The following is a 23,989-nucleotide window of genomic DNA, read 5'->3' as shown; positions in this document are numbered from 1 at the left end:
AGAATTTCTTAGTGTTTTTATTTTATTTTAATATATTAATATTAAAAATAAAAAAAATCTGATTTTTTTATTTTAATATATTTTTGAATAAAAATTATTTTAAAAAAACATCTCATAGTATAATCTTAATCTTGAACACCTTGGAAATAAAATAGTGACAATCAGAAAACATCATTAAAACGTGTTTGAAAGTGTGGTTGCGGTTGCTTTTCAAAGTTCTTTTCACTCGAAAATGTATTAAAATAATATATATTTTTTATTTTTAAAAAATTATTTTTAACATCAACGCATCAAAATAATCTAAAAATACCAAAAAAATATTAATTTAAAGCAAAGAAAAAATAAAAAATTCAATTTTTTTCAAAAATATATATATATTTTTTTTAAAAAAGGATTGGTTCATTCATTCTTGCCTTTTTCAAGGAAAGAAAGCCTGAGAAAAATTGAAAAGAAAAAAGAAAAAAGAAAAAGAAAAAGAAAAGGAAAAGGAAAAAAGAAAGATTCATCCCCCCGTTCACATGCATATTTGTTTATGCTAACACGAGGGAGCCGTAACCAGCATCTCACGGGGTTGCTCGACCCCGTTCACATTTCGAAACGGGTTACGATAAAATCCAAGTATGAAAGCTTCGACCACTTTGTTTGTCGGTTCACGACACCAAAGATTACATGCTCCTGCGTTGAATTGGACGACCGGTTCTGTTCTAAATCCGTACAAAAACTTGCCGGTCAATATTATCTTCCATTTTGCCATCTCACTCATCCATCCAAAGCGCTAAAAACCTCACCATTATATTCTCCAACCCCAACAAATCCCAGCTTTTCTTTCACACCCCAAAAACACTCCTTTTCTCTCTGGGCTCACTTGTTCACCTACCATAAAAAAAATCAGATCAACCCTACCCTACACTGCTGTCAGACTCTAGAAGAGAAGAGGAATCCCACACTACTGTTTTTCTCTTTTATTTTTATGAAGATTTTGGTGTTTCGATTTTGAGTTATGGAGAGGAAGGAAGCTGTCAAGGTTGAGAATTTTGTTGGATCTCCAACATTTAGTTCTACTACTGATCATGTTCAAACTAGTTATCCATTTATGCAGGGTTTTGACTTTGTTGATGATAAGAGCTCTTTAGGGTTTATGGAGCTACTGGGTGTGCAAGACTTTAGTCCTTCTTTGCTTGATATGATACAGGTACAAATACCATCCGTGCAGACTCCGAGTGCTCAAGTGGCTACAGAGGTGGTGGATTCACCACCAGAGGTGTTGAATCAGCCCGCTACACCCAACTCTTCATCTATTTCATCGGCTTCTAGCGAGGGTTTGAATGATGAACCTGCTAATAAGGGTGTTGATAATGAGGTAGAGGAGCAAGGAAAGACCAAGAAAGAGTGAGTTTTGAGTATTTTATGGTACTTGATTTTTGCTTCGATCTTATGTTTTGGAGAGACCCATTTGAGAAAAGAAGATGGTTTTTTGTGTGTCTGTTTGGTGTAATGCTACAAACCAAACACTCCTTTTAGACTAGTGATCAAGAAAATCGAAGTGGATTTCTTTTTGTATTGTGTTTAATTAGAGGCTACGGTTCTTCTAATTTGTGTGTTGGTTTTGTGCTTTGTTTTCCAGGTTGAAACCAAAGAAGACAAATCAGAAGAGACAGAGAGAGCCGAGATTCGCATTCATGACAAAGAGCGAGGTTGATCATTTGGAAGATGGGTACCGATGGAGAAAGTACGGCCAAAAAGCTGTGAAAAACAGCCCCTTTCCTAGGTACTAACTCCAATGCGAACTCTATTCTTCTAGCCTTTTACTCTCTTTGCTATTTGACTGCAGATTTGGATAAATCCCAGTCCAAATTTTAATGGGTTTGCATTGTCCATGTGTGTTTGATTCAGGAGCTACTATCGTTGCACCACTGCCTCATGTAATGTGAAGAAGAGAGTCGAGAGGTCTTTCAGTGATCCAAGCGTCGTTGTGACCACCTATGAAGGTCAACACACCCATCCTAGCCCAGTTATGCCACGTCCAAACTTTTCTGGATCTGCATCTGATTCTGGTTTCTCTTCCACTGCTGCCTTCGCTATGCCAATGCAAAGGAGACTCTCTCTTTATCAACAACATCAAAGTCAACAACAACCGCCTTTCCCTCTTGTCAGCTTGTCGCCTTTGGGTTTTGGTTACAATGGAAATACCACAAATGCTGCTAGTTATCTACAACATGAGAAGCGCTTTTACACCAGCCCAGGATCTGCTTTACTTAAGGATCACGGCCTTCTTCAAGATCTCGTCCCCTCCCATATGCTGAAGGAAGAGTAGAGGAGGAAATATATATGTCACTGCTTTGTAGTTTTCCTAACTGACCTTTCTAAAGAAGGTGGAGAAGAAAATCCCCTTTTATTGATATGGTTTCATGGTGTGGAATTTCTCGCTGACTGCGTTGCGGCCGTGATTTCATCTACTACGGGTTTCTAGCCATCTTTCTCAGGACTAGCTTCTTACTGGCTGGGACCAGTTCTCTAGCCCCCCTTTTTGTTTTTGGGTTTTCCCATACTTCTCTGTTTTATTTTCCTTTTATCCCTTAGGTTGTATGTAGAGATAGAAGACCATGTGGAGTAAACTATGTAAGCTAGCTAGTAGCTAGTATGAGTCTACAGTCTCCTTCAATGCTTTTACGCTCTCGTTTGTCCTTTACCATTTGTTTTAGCTATCGAAGGAATGTGCATTCATTTCTAGAGAGAGTGTGGCAGTGAAGATTTTCGAGTGCTAGGGTTTCCTCATAAGGATACAGTTACTAAAGAAGCTTTCCTTTTTGTCTAGGAATCCGCAAAGCTATTTGTTTTTCTTGGAAAAGAGAATCCAATCGTGAGTATTTGGTGAAGATAATTAATGTGCTGTCCCTAAAAATGAACCGAGGGGTACGAAAGGGGAAGAATATCTTAACCACTCCATCGTCCATACCCAATTTTAGCTCTGCTAAGTGATGCCGTTTTTGTTCCCTTTGATTTTGATTGTTATGCCATGCACAGGCCATTCATTTGTTTGGTTCCTTGAAGACTGGTGAGCTAGGGAACCTAATAAAGCAACGGGGCTTGATCACTTTCTGATGCTTCTGCACGTGATCTTGCTTTTCTGGGAATATTTGTTTCCCTGTTGGATCCCTTAGCAGCTACGAGAGGCGAAAATACGTGGTGTTGCTATCATTATTGTTCAGGATGCCGATAGTGGTGGTGCCGCCAGTCGCACCGAACCATTTTCAAAGAATTTTATGTCTGCCAGTCCCAATTCGTGCTATTTTCAGATGAACGTAATCACGATTTTACCCTAAAGCAAAAGTTGGCTGCAGAAAGTCAAGAGCCCTGAAAGTTCTCAATTGTCCTCGTATCTGATATACATCCAACTTCTACACCAAATGCTAACTTGATGATGTTCTTGTTGGCAGTGTCATGCTGAAAAAGGCCTTCATGAATGATGCAAGAAACCTTCATAAACCTTCTTGCCTCAACCTTCCATCAATAGTTATATATTATCAGAGCCTCCAAAGCATACACATGATAACTTGCCATCAACTCATCTCATCATTTCATACAGCAAAGTGTATAATAAAGGCACTTTGATTTACATGTTATTGAAGATTACATTACTCTTGATGACACCTACCGACTCAGTACTTGAAGCTTTAAAAGTGCACACTGCTGCAGCCAGGGAGAGAATATCAGGTAGCAAAGCCCTTCACAGCAACGTGGGCCACAAACTCAGCAAGAAACAACTAAATTATGTATTCCTGGAAGATTTACTCAGAATAATTCACCAAATACCCAAATGCATGCCATCTATGCTTTCACTAGTTCTCCTAGGAATGCTACTTAAGATGCCTGATTTCCAGAAGTGCACATCCACAAATGGTCCAAGAGAAATGATGGAAAATGAAAGGAGGATGATAGCCTCAAAGATGTTTTTACATTTAATCTGCAAGAGGAACATGCACAGCCATGAGAAATCTAGCGCAATTTGCAGAGATTAGATTTCTTTCCACTTTTTACTCTTCTATGAAAAGAAATAAACGAAAACAGGGAAAAAAATGTGAATGAGAAGGACATGCCGAAAAACATAATATGCAGCTTAATGCTCTACTTTTCAAATATTATTACCAAAACTGGCTGGACACCAGAACACAAATTAGAGACAGTCCAATATTAAATGCCATAGATGACTGATATTTCTAGTATATTTTGGCTTACCAGAGGTCCGCAGTTCTACAGAATAAGGCCATAAATCCAGAACCTCCACGACCTTCCAAGCATGAAATATGAAGCTTACAGCTAAATCCTGTTATCAGAAATACTTGTCAGGCTGACAATATTAGGGGGCCAGTACTCGGAAAAATAGATAAAACCAAAGAAATGACTTCAAACAGCCACTTTGAGCAAACCTAATCTCCTGAAATAATTGCACAAAACAAAACAGATTAACAGCCCAAAATACTACAGAGATCCAGTAAATGGAAGTTTAACACTGCATACCTGTTAAACACACGAGGGATCAATAACAGGACTTGTTTCTGATTGTATTTGCACACGATCTGGTTCCTGCAAAAACAAGCAAAGTGAAATGAAGCAAGATTCTCCCCATCTACTCAATTGCAAGCGGTAGTTAATGATCCAGAAGATATGTACAACAAGAAGCTTTAATACGAATAACATAGAGAGAACATACAAAAGAAAACGAACTTTCATTTGAGACCATGACAGAACTCTATTTTTCATCAGATTGGATGGTTAGTCAAAAACATTATTGCGTCTAATCTTGGAATATTCTAGAAACTGAGAAAGCAAGGTGAATTTTACAACATGAATGTTAATCAAAGTACTTTAACCAGGTTATTTTGTAAATTCTGGAACTTGGAACAGAAATACTCATAAATCTAAACAGAAGACTTATAAAACCACATGCAAAATAAACGCAATCACTCATGATTACTCTGATGATCACTGATCTTTGCCAACTATCAAAAGGCATTCTTTGGTCTTAGGGGAATTAAACCTAGTGTTTTGATACAGCAAGAGATCCAGAATAGCATGGCTTTTAAGCATCAAGCTATCGATTCAATAGTTTAATGATAATAAACAATGATAGGAAACCTTCAAGTTTTGAATTGCCAATATAAGAAACTTTTGAAATATAAAGCCCAAAAGGAAGGACAAATTTTTTTTCCTGACTTGGCTATCAAAAAAACAAAAAGAAAGTAAAGAAGATTTTTTTTTTTTTTTTTTTTCTGATGAGAGATCAAGATGGCTTTCCTTGGAGATGGAAACGACCCAATCCAACTGCATACATTCACAATTGTGAAGCAATTTATTGGCAGTTGCTTTATTATTCTCGTGGAGACTACACTTAACATAAGTGCTTCAGCAATAGCAAAAAATGAACATAACCATATGCAACATAATGCACAGATACTTGACTAAAAGCAATGAGTATTAGTCCTGAAAACTAAAGGCAAGTTCAACTTTCCAGATCATTATTTATTGAGGGAAGACATTCCAATTAAATTTCTTGAAACACTTGACAGACGTTGAATTCTAGCATTTTCATGCCTGGTTAGTGGTTAATAATCCAACATGCAAAACAGCACTAGTAATAATATAGAAACCCAAGTATAACAGTTTACTGATTGGCACAGACACGGAAGATTGTTGGAGTTTCTAATGCAAGAGACACATCTCAAGAAGCACCTTTTGTGTTTGATCAACTTCCTCAGCAGAACAAACTGGCGAGAGGGAAGATTGCTGGTTTGAACCATGCAGCCTTTTCTGTTCCTGGAATTGTTGCAGAAATAAGGTGATCTCCACAGGCTTCTCCCACTGCAGGTCAATTTCAGATATATTGAATCACACCTTCTGAAATTGCGACTTTTTTTTCTCAGAACATGTCATAAGATTGCATTAACTACCAACTGATTTAAAACTAGTGATCATCAATGGTTTGGTTTGGATCAAGCTCAGGGTTGGGATGACCATAAAGCAAATCCAACTGAGAAGGATGAGCCCATAATCCACAACATCAAATCATCCAAAATGAAAACATCCAATGGTTTTTAAGTTGCATTAAAAAAATGACATTAACATATATCAGAACCAAATATTAGCAATACCTATAGTTAAACATCATTACTTCACGAAGTCTACTGACCTCATTGATTCCATTCCTAAAATGAAACCAGTCATCAATAAAATTCTGTGTACTGCCAGTTTATATCGGGATGCCATTTTTTAACCCTAATCCAACCAGGCTAGGTAATGGAATTAGGTTGAGTTTGGGTTTGTATCTTGAATTGACTTCTGAGAAGAACCTTTTGAGTACCAAAATCAATAAAGCAAGCGCGTTCTTGTAAACAAAGGCAGATAACTCACTCTACTTTCATAGGTGATACAATTATAATAGTACTTGTATCCATCTGGGCAGGAATGCTCACTCCAATCACACTCTCCTGGATCCACGATTTGGGGACTGGGAGGCACTGCAGAGGTGACAGAATTACGACTAGCTGGTTGAGTGTTTGTAGTCCAAGTTGGCTGCAGGAAAACATGCTGTTGCCATTATTCATTTGAAATTTCTAAAAACCTGTTCACAGCAGTATAAAATAAATGCAAATAGATTCAGAGGTAAATAATACATCAGGAAAATGTGTATAGTACTTAGATAGAATATAAATATGCTAAGCGAGATAATTCTACTATACACATAGGAGTATCCTCCACTACTGGTTAGCCCATCTACAGATTTTGATTCAGTAAAGACAACCCAATTAATCAGTTAAAAATCTCCTTGTAACAAAATGACTTGAATTGTGACTCGAATGAGAACTAAATAAATGTTGATAGCTACCTCCTGCAGGGCAATCTGTTGATTCTGCTGCTGCTCTAAAATTTGGGTCTGTTTATGTGTATCAAAAATTGCTTGTTGAGGTGATTGAAAACATTTCTCTGGAGCCTGCATATGCTGTAATGGCATCTGAGACAACTGTGAAGGCGAGTGCTTTACTGAAGAAAGTGGTTGCTCTGTGATATGAGGAGATACAAGTTCCTGTTTTGCTGCATGGGCAACAGCTTGTGGAACTCCAGTTGTTGAGGTTTGTTGCATAGAAAATGAAGCGTTAGGCAAAAAACACCCAGGTGCTGGCCTGCAGCAAATAGACCATGAAACAGAAACTGAATCTCATGTATGCAAGTTAAGGCAAATGCACAAGGGAAAGAGAAATTGAACAAATGAAACGCACCTGATCATTGGTTGTTGAGAGCAGGGACCAAAATTTGGACCACCAAATGCATAACTGCCTCTGTAGAGAGAAAAGGAGACTGGTTAAAGTTGCAGGACAATGAGGCAACCCATAGGTGTCTTATATTGTTCAGGTGGCTGGGTGGTCTTCCACGTATGCCAAAATAGAAAAACAATAAAAAAGAAAAAAAAATAATTATTTTGTTGTGGTGTGGCATTGAAGATTCATCATCATAGACCAAACGCAGCCAACTTGAAAAGGAAGAGACCACATACAGCGGACCATATAAAAACAGTCTCTTGCATCATCACCATTTACTTTATGATTGACTTGCAACTTATAAAAAGGCGAAGACAGGAGTATTTTAGCATGGATCCAAAAGTTCATCAAAACATGTATAAGGACACAAGTAAAAAGGATGACAAAAGAATGCAAAACCTTAATTCTCCAGTCTTAGGTTTTTTGGGATCTGCAAAACGAACAATCAATGGCTGATCACACCCCTAAAATGACCAAGAAAAGAGAAGGAATGATTAAATACGATTTCAATGAACAATCAGAGTTCTGATACATAAAAGGTAATCAATCCCTTTAAGAAATCAATCACTTTACTCTCATGGTAAGAGTTCCATTTAATCCTTTGATTGCTGCCAGTGCCATATCTCTCTGAGCAAACTTAACAAATGCACATCCTTCACAAACACAAGATCATCATGTCAGAAACAGCACAAATTAACAGCCAATACAACCATGGCATTTTCTCTAAATCTTCCCATATAATAACCAAAAGTAACTGAGAACGTAAGAGAGCAACACGAGGAGCTCATGGCATTATTTCTGGACTACAAATGAGATCTTCCACAGATCAAGGTTGATAAACATTTGCACCTACAATCAGACTGTTCTGAAGTTCTTGCCTTTTGCTTTTCCCCTTATTTCAATTTTCCAGTAAATATTGACACACATAGAAACCAGAGGGAAAATAATGATTGGTGTTTATTATATGACACTACATCCGTGGAGATCTGTGGGTGAATCACACTACTGGGGAAAAATATGAAGCAGTATAGCATACATCAAATTCTGATATGTCGATTCTTATAAACATATTTCAAGGGATAAGATAGCTCTAGAATGATGAAAAGAGAGAGTGGACATACCACGACTTTGCTTCAGCTCATCACGTGCAATGTAGACATCTTCCACATGACCATATGGAGAAAATATCTGTCATGGTAATCATTCATAGATAATCATGACACAAGAAGAGAAGGAAAAGAAATGAAAAGAAAGGACATATTGTGTTTAAAGCTAAGTTTTGAAAAAGTCATGTACATGCACTCCAGCAGTTATTTACTTTCAGGTAATATACCTACATTAACATGCACTCTCCAAGAGTACAAAGATACTGTTACCTATGCACTGCATATAATCACATACAGCAGCATGAAAGCCGCAGCCATTGTTTTTACCTTCTGAAACATTTTAAAACGATGTCATTCATTTGCATACACTGCTTTTCAATGTAATGCTTATGCATCTGCAGCTGTCACTTGCCCACAGTGGCGAATAAAAAAAAACAGTAGCAGTAGGACAAATAAAATTTATTTTATCAATGTAAGGCTGGAATATACTTGAATGCCCCACAACTCTGGTTCATACCTCCTCAATTTCCTGTTTTGAAGCCAGCTTGTTTATAGAACCAACATAGAGCTTGTCCACAAATCCCCCTACCACGGGACAGCGGGGAACTAAACAAGAGAGCAAGAAAACAAAAAATAATGTCAAGAAAAAGAAAGATGTGATACACATTTCAGGTGAAAAAAGCTGCCTGCACGAAAACCTGAGAGGCAAATTGGCAAGACAAAGCTAGTAATGATGTTCCCTCCAAGCAAGGAATATTACCAGTGTGGAAACCAAAGCATATAACAGATGAAATTCTCTTTTTAAGAAAAATGAGAAAGAGATGCAAATCTCAAACAATATTTATTGCATGTGGGAATGCAGCATGTTGCTACTTAGAAGTATGTTCAAGTTAAGTTGAAGTTATTTATAATCATGGCCCTCTAAGGGCATTTAGTTCAACCATGGTTATTCCTCAAGAAGCAGCACACTTGAGCTAAATAAAATTCTGATCTTTCCAGAAGGACCAGAACTTCTTATGATTGTTAAGATAGAAAGTGACGCTATTCAGGAAAAAAAAAAGAGCAGCTGTGCTGCATATCCATACATCTGCAGCAGAAATTAACTAATTGGATCTTTCTGGAAACCCCTCCTGGAAGAGAGTATTCTGTATCATTTAGCAAATACATACTCATAAAAAGAACACCATTAACATAAATCATGAGTGTATCAAATGCTAACCTGGGCGTTCCCGTTCTCCATCAGCATATCTGACTTTAAATGGAACCACTTCCTGAATAAAGAAAATTTACAGAGCAATGAAATATCAAATTGCAACTAACCAACAGCAGCAGAACTTCTTATTCATCATGAATATCAACTGATGAACTCACCCCAGGAATTGTATGCTGATTATGCAAAGCCCTAATAGCCCTGTCAGCTTCCTCAAATGTCGTGTATTTCACAAAACAATATGCTGCGGAAATAAATTTGCACATGAAATTACTTTTAATGTCAAAACTTTTATACAGGTACATGAATTTCTAGAATTAGCAGCATGTGGAGATCAGTGAAAAATAAAACTGAAAAACCTTAAAGACAATCTACAATGTTTAATGCTTTTATGTTTTCCCTACTTAAAAAATATGTCTTGGGATAATTACAGGTACAAAAAGTATCATGATTGAGATAGCAGTTCTCATGTTAATGCAAAAGCAGCTTAGTATATACATAAGAAGGCACAGATCAGTTCACTAGATAGAAGACGGATTAGAGGACCACCATGAGTTATAATTGGAGGTTCCTGGGGTGCTTAATCAGAGATGTGAAGCAACATGACAGCAACTCATAAAGTTCCCATAGCTAACAATAACAGCAATAGATGTCAGCAAAACTATCCATCTAGCATTGTACAAATAGTTGTATCAGTAACAAGAACAGTATCTATTGATGTAAAGTCAAACCTTGTTTCCATCTTGATTAGTAAGGTTTAAACTTCTTCCCACCCAACCTATAACACCTGAACTAAAGCACAGGCACTATCAATTTTTGTGACAGCATTTCTACTTCTCTCTAAATGCCAGGAGCAAACATCTAAATCCCAAGATCTTCACTACAATTCCAGGAGTAGGAGAAAGGGAAGCGATTCAAACAACAAGAGATTGCAATAACAAAAATAAACAGTCATGAAAATCACAAATACAATGAAACAACAAGACACATTCAACATATATCCTCAAGTTTGAAGAGTACATATTTTCAAATCAATAAGAAAAGAAAAAAATAATTTCTAATTTATAAACATCCATAGGCACCAAAACTAGCTTCTCTAGGACAGGTGACCCAGGCTGCACAAGTTTCCTGTTTAAAATGGAGTATCAACTTCACTATATAACCTATCAATCCTAACAGACAACTGATTATCATATACTAAAGGCAACCCATTAACATTTGGTGACATAGAAGTCCCCACTTTTGTGCCACTGGCCACACCCACAAGTATATTTCCATATTTGCCCCCCTAATAGCTCAAGAGTGACATTTGTTGAAAGAAAATCACACAAAAGATAGAGTTCTGAAAACATTAGTCATACATGAGACCAATCAAACCAGCAACTCTAATTGTTCATCAATACTCAAAAAAATAAACATTCCACCTCAGACTAACACCAAGCTTTCAAAGATTTAATTCTTGTTTTTGTGTTTTTCCAGTGTTAACAGTGAGGATTGCCCATGTAGCAGCTACTTACACCAGGCATTTGATATCGAACAAAAGTTCTAGAAATTAGACTGCCAACACCAGTCAATCAAGATTCCTACCATATTGAAAATTATGCCAACACACACACACATGCGCGTGCTTTTCAAACTTCTCAGCTGTTTTCTTCTAACTGTACATGATCATAGATAACACATGACCTAATTGGTAGCACAACCTCTCCTCTAAAAAGAAGTTGTAAATTAAAATCCTTCTCAAACTATCAAACAGAAGTCAGTTCTAGACCATAAAAAAATTTATCAACTAACAAAAGTATGACATAAGCCTGTTGGTGATCCATTCAGCACCTCAAAAGAGACATTGATACCAAACAAAAATTTGTAAAAGCTGCCACGTAAAAATTATAAGTACCTTGTTGCTGCCCAGTCCGCTTATCCCGGGGTAAAACAACCTCAACAACACTTCCATGTTCTTCAAACAAAGAGCGGATCTAACAAAGAATCAAAATCCGAAAGATCATACGAATAATAGAAGCAGCATTTTACTTAAAAAAATAGTTATAAGCAGCATAGATGTGACACTAACTGCAATTCTTGTGATAAACCAGCAATTTTCTTGCTGCTTAGAACCTATGTAGTGTAAGTAAATTTACTCTTTATTGCACAGGAACAACAAACACGATCATTTTTTGTGATTCAGAAACCAAAAACAAAAGGGCTTTGAAGAGTGAAATGGAATAAGCACTTACATTTTCTTCAGTCGTTGTTCTTGGAATTGGTGCGACATAAAGCTTTGCATTAACACCACCATCACCGTAATCTGAAGAGGAAAAAAAGAAGAAAAAAACACATTCAGTCTGAAAAAATCCGATTCCATAAAAGATTGGCAGCAGCGATACAAAACATACTGGAATTATTAAAGACAGTGACTTTGCATGAGTGAAAGAGTACCTGAAGAATGGAATCGGCCTCTTTTGCGGCCATTGGGGCGGAATAATCCACCACTAAATGGGTCGTTAGCTTCACCACTCATCTGCTGATTAGAGTCGTAATTATAATGGCTGTGGTTGTGGTTGTTGAATTGGTTCTGGTCGGGATGGTGCTGGTTAAAGTTGGGATGTTGAAGCTCGTGATGCCGTTGATGGTCTCCTCTGTGTCTTTCCATGATCAAAACCCTAAGCAAAGAATACTATGAGGCAGGACAGGCGAGAAGGGGAAGGCGAAGACGGAGACCTCTCTCACACACTTGTATAATTTCTCGAGGGAGAGACTTAGAGATTAATGACGCGTGCAAATCACTTGTATCATTCAAGTTTTCTGTAAAGAACTGTTTTTTTTTTTTTAAAAAAAAAACAAATCAAGTTTTATAAAATTTTGAAACTTTTTTATCTGAAATTATTTTTTATATTTTTATTCTTTTAATATACTGATATTAAAACTAAATTTAAAAAATAAAAAAATATTATTTTTATATATTTTCAAATAAAAATATTTAAAAAAAATATATCACTGATTATATAAAAAACAAAACAAAGAGAAAAAAAGCTACACGGTTGGAAATAGTTTTTTGAATTAATTAATATTTACTTAATTTTTGTGATTTTTTTAAAATTTATTTTTGTTAAAGAATGTATAATGAATTTTGTCCATCCCTAATTAAATCTATTCCCGTGAATGCAAAATTGTTAGGTATATTTAATTATATTATCCATAACTTAAATTAATAGATATAAATTATATTAAAAATCATGTTAAATGAAGACCTTATATTATATTTTATTCGTGTCTTTTATTTATTTCTCTGATTTATGGATAATATGACAAACTAAGTCTAGCCAATAATTTATAATGTATTTTTTTAATATGTAACAGTTTCAAATATATATATATATATATATATATATATATATATATATATATATATATATATAAACAACGAATTCATCTTTTTTTTTTTTAATTTTAGCCTATGAAAAATATAAAAAGATAAGATTTTAAAAATTTTAAAATAATCAGACAGGGGGTAGAAAAAGACAATGAATGTCATCAAATTCTTATATATTATTTAGGAAGTGTTTGGTTTTATATTTAAAAAATATTTTTATATAAAATTAATTTTTTATATAATTTTAAATTATTTTAATATAATAATATTAAAAATAAAATTTAAAGAATAAAAAATATTATTTTAATATATTTATAAATAAAAAAATGATTTAAAAACAACATTCATACCATTATAATCAATGCCAAATCAATGACCAACAGAATCTAATTTGAACCAAATGAGGGAAATTTTCTCACGAGCTCTCCAAAGAGAGAAGCATGCCATGTCAGTAGCCCTAGCCCTACCGTGCATCCGAAATTATGAGAACATCAGGGGCAAAAGAGAAATAAAATGCAAATCATAAAAGCGATCCCTTCCCAGCCAACAGAGGGTGTGGAAAACCAAAACTAACCCAGCCCAGTAGCCCTAGTATTTTCCTTTTCTGGTCATCGGCGGCCAACGCATTGGCTTCACTCTCTCTATCTCCCGCACGCCGCTCAGGTAAATGTTTTTCACCTTCTTCGTCTCCGATTTGCTTACTTTTCTTAAAATCCATAGTAGAAATCTGAAAGAAAAAGAAAATTGCAGTTTGCTTCAAGGTCTCATTTACTTTGAGGTTTGTTTCCCCCTCATCGAGCACAAGTTTTGAATTCACAATAAAAAAGATAAACCTGCTAGTTATTTTGGATTTAGGTTATTTTTACTTCCTTAACTGCATCACATGTAATTATACTGACACAAAACTTTCTGGCTAATCACTTCCACTTGGCATTCAAGAACCAGGTGTTAATACACTACAGCAGTCGAATTTATGAACAAGTTTAAAATTATTGTGAAATTTGTTAGTCATTTAAAAAGCAGCTTCAGTTGTTCTTGAATAAGTTTCCTGTTAACTGGTTGGTTAGGGTTTTTGTTTTTATTTGTGATGAGGTGTATTATTGTTTTTTTTTACTAGGTTGAGTTTCTTTTGGAATGGCAACACGGCCGAATCCAGATATTGATGATGATTTTAGTGAAATTTACAAGGAGTATACTGGTCCTCCGAGCTCGATTGTCAGTAATGCACATGATAGGGAAAAGGTAAATAAAAGATCCCATGTGGACTCTGATGAGGAAGAGGAAATTCCTGACCCAAATGCTGTCCCAACTGATTTTACGAGTCGAGAAGCTAAGTTTTGGGAAGCTAAATCAAAGGCTACAGAGCGGAATTGGAAGAAGAGGAAAGAGGAAGAAATGATTTGTAAAATATGTGGAGAATCAGGTCATTTTACTCAGGTATTGCGCTGCTTCTTGGAAAACAAGTTGGTGAATTTTTTAAATGAGTGCATTGCATTCTCAGTGCACATTTATTTTTGAATTCTTTCTTTTATGTATAAAACAAGTCATTGATTTGTGATTTTTAATGGGATGGAACCTGCAATAACCATAAGGAAACTATGGTTTTGTATATGCTCTAGTGGCTCTACCTTTGAATCTATTTTGCCTTTATGCCATATTTACATGACAGCTTGTGTTTTTGTCCAGGAAACCAGCTTGGACATGCTTGAGAATTGAACTTGGTGCCTAAACTGAATAATGTTTTTAGATTAACTGTTGTTGGATGTTCTTGACTTCTAACTAATCATACCAATTTGATTTATACTTCACTTCAGTGTTTACTTTTGGGGCACAGCATAAGTTTACTGCTTGAATAACACCAATTCACATGCACATGAAGAGGATTGCCATTTTGTTATTCTGTTCTTTTTTACTTGCACTATCCAATGTCAGAGGCTGAGTTGGTTGTATTTTTTTTTTTTGTTTTATTTCTTTGATCTGGGATTGAATGTTGTGCCATATATCTGGTTCTTGTAAAGGGATGCCCCTCAACTCTTGGGGCAAATCGCAAGTCTCAAGATTTCTTTGAAAGGGTTGCAGCAAGAGACAAGCATATAAAAGCTCTATTTAATGAGAAAGTGATACAGAGGATTGAGAAGGACAATGGTTGCAAAATCAAAATGGAGGAGAAATTTATAATTGTTAGTGGAAAGGATAGGTTAATCTTGGCAAAAGGTGTTGATGCTGTGCACAAGGTGATCAAGGGGGAGGGTGATCAGAAGGGCTCTTCTAGTTCTCACAAGAGTAGATCTAGGTCCCCTGAGAGAAGTCCTGTTGGTTCACGGTTGCGACGCTCTGATTCCCAAAGAGGTCACCCACATGATACATCGCAATATCATCAGAGGTTTGGCAGACAAGATAAGATTATGGAAGACCATCGTGGGGATCTGCATAAATTCTCAAGGGGTTCTCCACAAGGTAGGGACAGCATAGGATATGTTTTCGGCATCCATAGAAAACTGGTAATCCCATGTTCATAGTTTGTTAGGCCTCTGCAAGTTTACACGTACATTTGAAGAAATTGTTTCCCTAAATTTTGAGTTCTTAATGATGTGATGTATTGCTTATCATGTGTTTGCAGCAAGAGGTAAGTTCTTATCTTCAAGAATTATGTGTACGATTCTGAAGTATCATTCATTGGTGGGTCTGAAATCATTGGATTGTCTCCAAAACGAAATTATTTACTGAAAGCAAATTCGGACTTGTTTGCAACGGATGGTTCACTATGTGAATACTAGATAGCATGTCTTATTAAAGCTACCATCTCAAATCCAGTGCTTAACGTACTCTTCATTTGATGAAGCTTATGGTAATGATGGAGGTAGAAGTCACTCAAGCCATTCTAAATCTCCTGCACGTCCCCTTTATGCTGGCAACTCGTATGGTTCACATGATGGTCATAGTCATAGCACAGCTGGTTTTAGAACTACAGGATGGGATACTGAGAGGCGGGGGTCTGATTTGCAATCAGGCCATCGATTTGAATACTCTACTTTCCCTCAGACATTAGAAGAACTGGAGCTAGAGCACAAGAGAGAGGCAATGGAACTTGCTAGAATTTGTGACAAGGAAGAAGATGATGAAAATTACAAGCATCGTGAGGTATTAAAACTATCTCAATATTTCTCTAAATGTTTTTAAATTGTAACTAGCTGATTCGTGTTTCATTTGTTAAACATTATTTTGGTCTCAGAACATGTTTGTAATTAAATCAGGAGACTAGCTGTTCCGATCTTTGGTTATTTGTTTTATGTGGTATCTCTCTTAACTGTTTGCTTCTTGTGGTTGAATCTTGTACATGGATAATTGATATAGGGTGGGAGGAAATCAGTAGAAACAGCAAGGAACAGTAATATAATGGCTAGGATTCTTTAATCTTGAAACCAAGCAAAACAACTTAACCTTCTCAAAATTATTTGAAAAGTCTCATGCTAATCGTATGGCTCTAAAGCCATAATTTCAGAAATAATTTTATAGAAGGTTCCTGCATGCAGACTGTATGAATACCATGTCAAAGATCATAGCATCTTCATTTTTGTGCTTTGTGGTGAAATCTTTAATCATTAAAGGAACGAAATGAATCTTGTCTGTTCATAGCCATCTTCTTCTCTTTCTTTATCTTGTACTGGAATTATGTTAGAGAAGGTAATGAGGTTCATTGATGGGGAATAGAGACGGACAACCATGGAAATTATAATTTAATTATTTAGGAATGCTAATGTTGTAAAAATATTCCAAATGTCTTTCTTGATTCTCCATCATTTATTTGAATTGAGAAGATGAAATGTTCTATTAAGTTTGAGTGTTTTTTCAAATATGAAATTTTATTTTTTCTAATGAATTTGCTGTGTTGTGGTCTTCATTGTTTGCGCAAAAAGAAAGTGTCATTCTAAATCTACTCCTCGCATGCTTTACTGTCAGGGAATTCTGATCTTTGTTTGGTCCTGTGGATTTTAGACTATCAGGGAAATTGGAGAGAATTACATGCAGAAATTAGCTCTTCTAAGAAGCGCACACACAAGACAGTGGGAGGAGTTTCTTCAACAGGATGCCCAAATGCGTCAGCAACAGCCTCGGCAGCCAACTTCTGTGTCTGGTTTTGGTGGATATAAACAGCACTCTTATTCTGAATATGATGCTTCTTCAGCCACTCCTCATTATGCTGGAACCAGTTTAACCATGGATTCAAGGCCCAGATACTCAAATAACATGGAAAATTATTCTTCAAGACCTCATGATACATATGGTGAGTTCCAACATCCAAGGCGTGAGGCTTTTGGGAAAGCATACAATCGATACTAAATTGGTGTGCTGGAACTGAGTTTGGTGAGTTGACTCACTCTTTAATTAAGTTACGAAAAGTAGACTCCCTTTTTTCTTTTCTACCTCTAAATCTTTCTATGTTTGCAATCTCCTTTTTACCAACATTTCTGGGAAGTTTACGATGAAACGATGTAGCTCTTTGGATATGGTTGGAAATGATGTTCTAAAGCTTCAGTGTTTCACTAACTTAAATCGATGGTGCATAACGTTCTGAGGCAAGCAGCTTTTTAACATTTAGCAGGTCTTTGGTTGGGCAGGGGTAGGAGATGCTAGGATTGTTTTGTGGGTATATGCAAATTTTGTTATGCTTATCCTGCTCTAGCTTAAAGTTTGAATACAAAAATTTTCAGGGTCCAGATCATGGTCGTAGGAGTAATGCACAGTGGTGGCCCTGAACTAGGTAAATTTGTCAGCTATCCTGTTGGCCTGGAGAGGGGAATGATCTGAGTCATCTGATGCACTCTTAGTATGCCAGTAGAATTGCTTCAATTTCAATTTAGTGGCCCAATACTTCTATTGGTGGGATGTGGCAATCATTTTCTTAGGTAGGTCTGGAAATGTTTGAGGTTTGCCAACTTCAGAACGGCTCAAATTGGAATCAAACGACTGCATTTTTGGCTGATTTTTCAACTCAGAGTACTGTAGTTTGCTGTTACATGCAATAGCGTTTCACATTTGCAGTACGTGCCAAGGCAGTATTGTATTTTTTTAAGTAGATAGAAAGAACATATATCTATGTTTCTGTCACAATTTTTTTTCTATATCCCATGCTATAAAATGAACGCAGTAAAATTTCGATGATTTGGCATCCTTGTCTTATCTTAACTTTTTTGCGATAATTCACTTCATAATTGAATCAGCAGGGCTCCACCAGGTTAGGCTATACCTTGCATAGGTTAGTTATTTTCTTTGGTTCCTTGCCTTTCTCTTATTTATTGATTTGTTTTCTTTCCATATTGCTTATTTTCACCCTTATGTTTCTTTAATCTTTACCGCACATAATAAACATGCCAGTGCTCTCCATTTTTATTTTATTTTTTGTAAACATGGAAAACCCTGAAACTCTTTTTTTCTTTTCTTCGAAGCATGCATAGAATTTTTTTGGGGTAAATGCAGCCATTAGGGGTTGAATGAGGAGCTCCTAGTCCAACTTTTCCAATAAAACGTAACTGGAGTCCCTCGTATATTTTTTTAACCTTCTGATGACTTTAAGGTCAAAACCAGGAAAGACTTGATGGAACGATTTTGGAATGTCAGGGTCTGGATCAACAGAGTGTTGGTTGAGGGGTGTGTTGGGCATTGTGATTTAAAAGTATTAAAAAAAAAATTAAGAATATTTTTATTTTTATTCAAATTAATAATTTTTTGATATTTTTAGATTATTTTAATGTGTTGATGTCAAAAATAATTTTTAAAAAATAAAAAAAATATTATTTTGATATATTTTAAAATAAAAAATACTTTAAAAAATAAAAGCTACCACACTCCTAAACACACTCATAGTGACTTGTATAGGAAGAAAAGTGTATTATTTTTTTAAAAAAGAAAAAAATTAAGAAAAATAACCTATCCATTCAAATAAGATTTCACCTTTTATAAAAATGCAAACAAAAAATAAATAATGAAAAAAAAATTAAGAGGCCTTAGTGGCTTTTGAATTTTTTTTTACTTGATTTTTTTTTTCTTTGATTGTGTAATTCCTTTAATTTAATTGTTTCACTTTGCTTTGATTAATGATTGAACTTGATTAATATTTTTTTTTTGGATTTTTGTGGTTTTTTTTAAAAAATCTCAATATTGATTTGATTTTGGAAAGAAGAATTTGGTTTGATTGTTTGGAAACAATGAGGATGATAGCTTTTTATTTTAAAATAACTTTTTTTTAAAAAAAAATTATCCTTTTTTTTTTCCCCGGCTATAAAGCTTCTTTTTTTAATTTTATTATTTTAAATTGTATTGATTGGTGATTTAACATGATGATTTGTTTCATGTTGCTGTCTATAGGTTATCATAGCCTTAAAAAAATACCTCAACTTCAAGTTGGTTATTGATTTTGTAAAATATAATTTAGTTTTGTTGTTTGCAAAATAATAATAATAATAATAATTAAAAACAAGAGGACCAAATTTAAGTAGTGCTTAAATTGTTTTAGAATATTTTAAAATTATTTGAAATCTGTTTGGCAAAAAAAATATATATTGCTAGAAAATTAGTATGGTGTGTTTGCTAAACACACTTTAAACTAAAAATCAGAGGTTTAAAAAATATTTTAAAACCATGTTTGGCAAATTTGCCTTCAAAAACAAAATATTGTGCCTTTTTTTTTTATAAATTTTAAACCACCTTAACATTGTCTTATTAAAAATAGACTTAACCCAACCCCACTGGTTGAGTTTCCTGACCCAAAGCCCAAGCTAAAACACATGACCCAACAATAAAAACACATGAAAATATCATTTAATCAAAATCTTGGAGCTAGATCATCACAATAAACACTTGATCATCATGATTAATTGATTTTATGCAAAAACAAAAAAATGACTGAAGATTAAAAGCCATAATTTTAGTGTTTCTAAATCATAAAAACCCAAGATTAATAATTAAAAATATTGTACGCATGTGTAAGGACTCTCAATCGAGCAAAAAGACATAGAAAATAAGGATCTAAAGCAATGTTCAATAGATGAAAATCAACCTGGAAACCTAGAAAACCCAAGGATGCCTTAAACCCATAAAAGATGTACAAAAAGTTTAGAAAACAGCTTAAACCTAGCATTCAAAGCTTAATCATGCTCAAAACAACTTACATGAACTATATACCAACGGTACAACAATAAGCAAAACCATATACCAACAACAAGCTAAAAATGCATCTCCCTATATATATAAACATTGTTCAATTGATTAATTTCGTTGTCTTGAAGCGTAAACAACATGCTTATAACTTTAACAAACCCATCAAGCTATCTTAAAACAGTTTAAACCATAACAACTTTAATACTTAACACATATTGCTATGACTTCAAAAATGATTAACTAAATATTTAAACATGTAAAACAAAATTATGCATTATCATATACCATTCCATTATCATATTCTAACACGTCAAAATAAAGTAATTAAACAATACTTGAGTATATACAAGTTATATTCAAAGCATGTTTAAACATTTCAAAATAAAAATCATGGCTTTTAAACTAATAAATGACTTCAAATGATGTATAAAAATCATTATGAGTAGCAATTTAAAAGATAAATTAGAGATGGAAGGGGTGTTCTCATTGAGCTCCACTCCTCATGAAAGTTTGAGGAACACATTGACTAACAATATTGCCTCTTTTGCTTAAAACTTCTTGCTCCTTCATTGGGCTTCAACTCTTTTGGTATTTCTGCTTCCAATCTTGGACTCAAGAGTTTTTCCTTCTACCTCTTTCCTTCTACTTTTTATCAATAGTGCATTATCTTTCTATTAAGAGACTTTAGTGGTTTAATCTTCTTTAAGCCTTTTCTTTTCTTTTTTCATCCTTTTTTCTCTCTAGGATTCTCTTTTTCTAGCCTCAAAAGGCAAGTCGTTGTGATATCATTTGTGGATTTAAAGGTGGTTTTTTTTCAAAACTAGATCATAAGAGATCTTTTCCTATTTTTTTCCTTTGATCTGTTAAGAGACCATTCATTTCTCTTCCTTTTTTGTTTTCTCTCTCCCTAGATGTCTAACAAACTTTTAGAATTTCTAGAAAAAGTTGGGAACTTCATAGCTGTAATTTGACTGAAAATGACTAATTGGGGTGCACCTTTCATTAATTAATTGTGGCAAATAGAAGATTATTGAAACCAACTAAGTCATAGATCTTGTAGAGGGGGGGGTGTTATTCTTAAATTAAGAATAAATCATGCTTGGTTTGATGGCCTGTAACTTTCCTACAATCGATTTAAAGTTAGGTATAACACTGTCAAATCTTATTGAATCAAACAAAGTTGCTTTGGGACAAGAAGTTGAGAATTTTCATGTGGCAAATGAGGGCATAAACATAAAAAAGAGCGACATAGACTTATAAAGGGGAATCTTCTCTGTCAAATGGTGGTTGTTAGAGCACTTGAGATGGTCAAAGATATTATGTCTATTCGCTTGAAAGTGGCAACTTGATCAACCTTATCTGTTGAAGAATGTAATAAAATAGGGAAAAATGATGCGTCACTCTGTTTTTTCATTAAAAACAAGTGGCATGTTGTCTACTTAAACCCTAAAAATTAGGGTTTTCAAATTGGGAACTTGCAGACTCTAATTTTGTCCATGTTGTTTCCATTTCATCATATGACCCCTCAATTGACCCTGAAACTTCTTAATCTTTGCAATCGCACCCCTGAAACTTTGTTTTAACTCCTTTGATCTTAGCACTTTTTTTGAATTGGTCCTTGGTTTTTATTTTATTCAATTTGACTCCTAGCAACCATTAAACTTTTATTTTTTTTCAAATTGACCCATGATTTTGAATGATTTCAATCTTTGATTTTATATGTCTTTTACACTTTAGTCCTTGGTTATGAAATTCTTCAATTTGGCTCTTAACTAACTTTTAAACTTTGATTGTCTTGTAATTTCATCCCTGATTTCATTCAATTAAGCTTGTAAAAATTAAATATGATTCTCCAAAATTCTAATCTTCTTAATTAAGTCAAAATTAAGCTTTCAAACTTAATTTTTCACCAATTAAGTTAATAAAATTAACTTGATCAATTAAAAGTCTAATTAAGTCATTGCATTTAATTAATTCTTTTAATTTTGGCCTAAATTATTTTCTAAACTTAATTAAGTGTTTAATTAGGCATATGATTAAATCAAATCGGTTTATACAAAATATTATTAAGTCCTTATACTTAATTTATATGCAATTTTATCCAATATTCATTTAAATTAATCTTGAATTTGCATTGTTTTTCACATTTAGGTCCTTCAAGGGTGTAATTGAGTTTACAATATTGTCAAAGATCCAGTTTGGTCTTTCCATCCCTCACTTATGTATGTAGATCTCTCTTCAGCTTGTCTTTGCTAAACAAGTCGCGTATCTTCCTGCATTTTTTTTTTTAATCTTTTTTTATATTTGTATATTAAAAAGATAATTTTAGGAGAGCTCAAAATTGGGTTGTGACATATATTTTTTTCATCTTTTTGTTGAACCTATTTAGGTAAGCTCTCGTACTCTTCTTTGCTTCTTGAGTAATGGTGAATAGTTTAGTTAAACTCTTTTTTACAAGAATGCTCGTACTAAAATAAGCAATAAGCTTGCTGCACAAATCAGAAAAAATAAAGTATAGATCATAGTTGCAAACTATAGTACCAAGCTTTAGTGGACCCATAAAATATGGTTGGGAGAATCTTTCATATCGCCTTGTTATCCTATATCACTAACTTTAGACTACTTCTAATATTCTACAAATGTTCGCTAGGGTTAGTGACACCATCCTGATTGTTCAAAATCATTTTTGGAGTAATAAAAACCTTTGAAAGATAAGTGATAATACATCTTGGTATAATGGTGAAAATAATACTTGATTTTCTTCTCTTTATGGAGTTTTATGCTTAAGACTACTTGAATGAGACACTAAAAGGATACAAGGACGATAATGATGGTGATGGTCATGGCTAATTGTTTTCTTACCTCTTAACTTATGGAGATCATGGCATGAAAAGGAAACTTCCTTTTTTCATGATGATGAGATCTACTATTTGTATGGTGGTGGTGTGGCAACATTCCTGCATATTCTCTTGTACATTATTTTGTCATGTCCTTTTTCTAAAAAGTGAAATTATCTATGCACATGTTGCATAGGTTCGACAAGTTGTACCACTTATGGTGTTATGTGCAATGTGATGGCTATGAATTACTTATGAATGGCCAAAGCATCCTCAACAAGTGTGATTATCTGTTAAGTAAGTTGATGTAGATCTATATGAGTGGACAAGGATGGTGGAAGATTAATCACTTTTTCTCCTAGGGTTTATATATTGTCAACCATAAAAACATTTTAGAAAAAAAATGTATACAATGAGAAATGAACTAGATTTTCATTCAATTCCTCATAGACAAATCCACTAATAAAGTCCTAAAAAAACTTTAATTAATATGTTAGGTTTTTCCATGGCCTTGTGTTTTGGTGTTTTGTGGCCTATATAAAGTCCCCCTCTACGTTTAGGGGACCCTTTGTTAGCTAAATTAGTTTTTGTGTCTAAGGGTTACAAATAAAATAAGATTGTATAAATTACGTAAAGCCTTTTATATCTCTATGCATAGGGGTGTTCAAAATAACCGATTAACCGAGAAAACCGAGAAAACCAAAGAAAAATTAACCGAAAAAACCGAACCGAAATGAAAAACCGATTAAACCGATTGTCAAAACCATAAATTTTAACAGGTCCGGTTCGGTTTCGGTTTTGAACAAAAAACCGGAACAAACCGAACCGGACCCATTAAAAACCAAAAGTTACACATATCTGAGGTATAAATAGTTTAATTGTAACCTAACCCTAATAATTAATGTAACCTTCTGTCTCAATTAATTTCTAAACTTTCTTTCCCGTTTCCTCTCAATTAATTCTCGTTTCTCGTTTCCTCTCAATTAATTTCTAAA

General features: G+C 34.5%; 3 protein-coding genes across 12 annotated transcripts; 2 read left to right on the top strand and 1 right to left on the bottom strand.

Annotated features, from left to right (window-relative positions):
* The first annotated feature begins 660 nt into the window (after positions 1–660).
* LOC118046888 (WRKY transcription factor 23) lies at positions 661–2,826 on the top strand. Of its 2 annotated transcripts, XM_035055973.2 has the most exons (4): positions 662–1,024; positions 1,193–1,389; positions 1,625–1,768; positions 1,894–2,826. In XM_035055973.2, the coding sequence occupies exons 1-4, from the start codon at positions 1,001–1,003 to the stop codon at positions 2,312–2,314; spliced, it is 786 nt and encodes a 261-aa protein (XP_034911864.1). In that variant the 5' UTR covers positions 662–1,000; the 3' UTR covers positions 2,315–2,826. The 2 variants fall into 2 exon arrangements, with proteins under 2 accessions (XP_034911863.1, XP_034911864.1); XM_035055972.2 differs by having other exon boundaries at positions 661–1,389.
* Positions 2,827–3,502: 676 nt separating this feature from the next.
* LOC118046887 (flowering time control protein FCA) lies at positions 3,503–12,408 on the bottom strand. Of its 7 annotated transcripts, none has more exons than XR_012169138.1 (16): positions 12,066–12,407; positions 11,864–11,934; positions 11,527–11,605; positions 9,791–9,873; positions 9,639–9,690; positions 8,937–9,025; positions 8,435–8,501; positions 7,887–7,966; positions 7,713–7,777; positions 7,275–7,334; positions 6,884–7,178; positions 6,409–6,585; positions 5,731–5,859; positions 4,519–4,584; positions 4,237–4,435; positions 3,503–3,964 (listed from the first exon to the last, which is right to left on the bottom strand). XR_012169138.1 is itself a non-coding variant. In XM_035055971.2 (13 exons), exons 1-13 carry the CDS (start codon positions 12,277–12,279, stop codon positions 5,701–5,703), a joined length of 1,476 nt encoding a protein of 491 aa, XP_034911862.1. In that variant the 5' UTR covers positions 12,280–12,407; the 3' UTR covers positions 5,686–5,700. The 7 variants fall into 7 exon arrangements, 2 of the variants coding, with proteins under 2 accessions (XP_034911862.1, XP_073263535.1); XR_004687249.2 differs by having other exon boundaries at positions 4,237–4,340; XR_004687248.2 differs by having other exon boundaries at positions 4,237–4,324.
* Positions 12,409–13,416: 1,008 nt separating this feature from the next.
* LOC118046889 (uncharacterized) lies at positions 13,417–18,162 on the top strand. 3 transcript variants are annotated; one of them, XR_004687252.2, is made up of 7 exons: positions 13,424–13,662; positions 14,117–14,436; positions 15,018–15,456; positions 15,842–16,140; positions 16,996–17,364; positions 17,477–17,576; positions 17,712–18,162. XR_004687252.2 is itself a non-coding variant. In XM_035055976.2 (6 exons), the coding sequence occupies exons 2-5, from the start codon at positions 14,134–14,136 to the stop codon at positions 17,338–17,340; spliced, it is 1,386 nt and encodes a 461-aa protein (XP_034911867.1). In that variant the 5' UTR covers positions 13,426–13,662; positions 14,117–14,133; the 3' UTR covers positions 17,341–17,364; positions 17,712–18,162. The 3 variants fall into 3 exon arrangements, 2 of the variants coding, with proteins under 2 accessions (XP_073263763.1, XP_034911867.1); XM_035055976.2 differs by lacking the exon at positions 17,477–17,576 and having other exon boundaries at positions 13,426–13,662; XM_073407662.1 differs by lacking the exons at positions 17,477–17,576; positions 17,712–18,162 and having other exon boundaries at positions 13,417–13,662; positions 16,960–17,097.
* The last annotated feature ends 5,827 nt before the right edge of the window (positions 18,163–23,989 follow it).

The sequence above is a fragment of the Populus alba genome, chromosome 2 (assembly GCF_005239225.2).
Source record: "Populus alba chromosome 2, ASM523922v2, whole genome shotgun sequence".
Taxonomy (NCBI): domain Eukaryota; kingdom Viridiplantae; phylum Streptophyta; class Magnoliopsida; order Malpighiales; family Salicaceae; genus Populus; species Populus alba.
The sequence above is the reverse complement of the archived record's forward strand: the minus strand, read 5'-3'. Positions and strand labels throughout refer to the sequence as shown.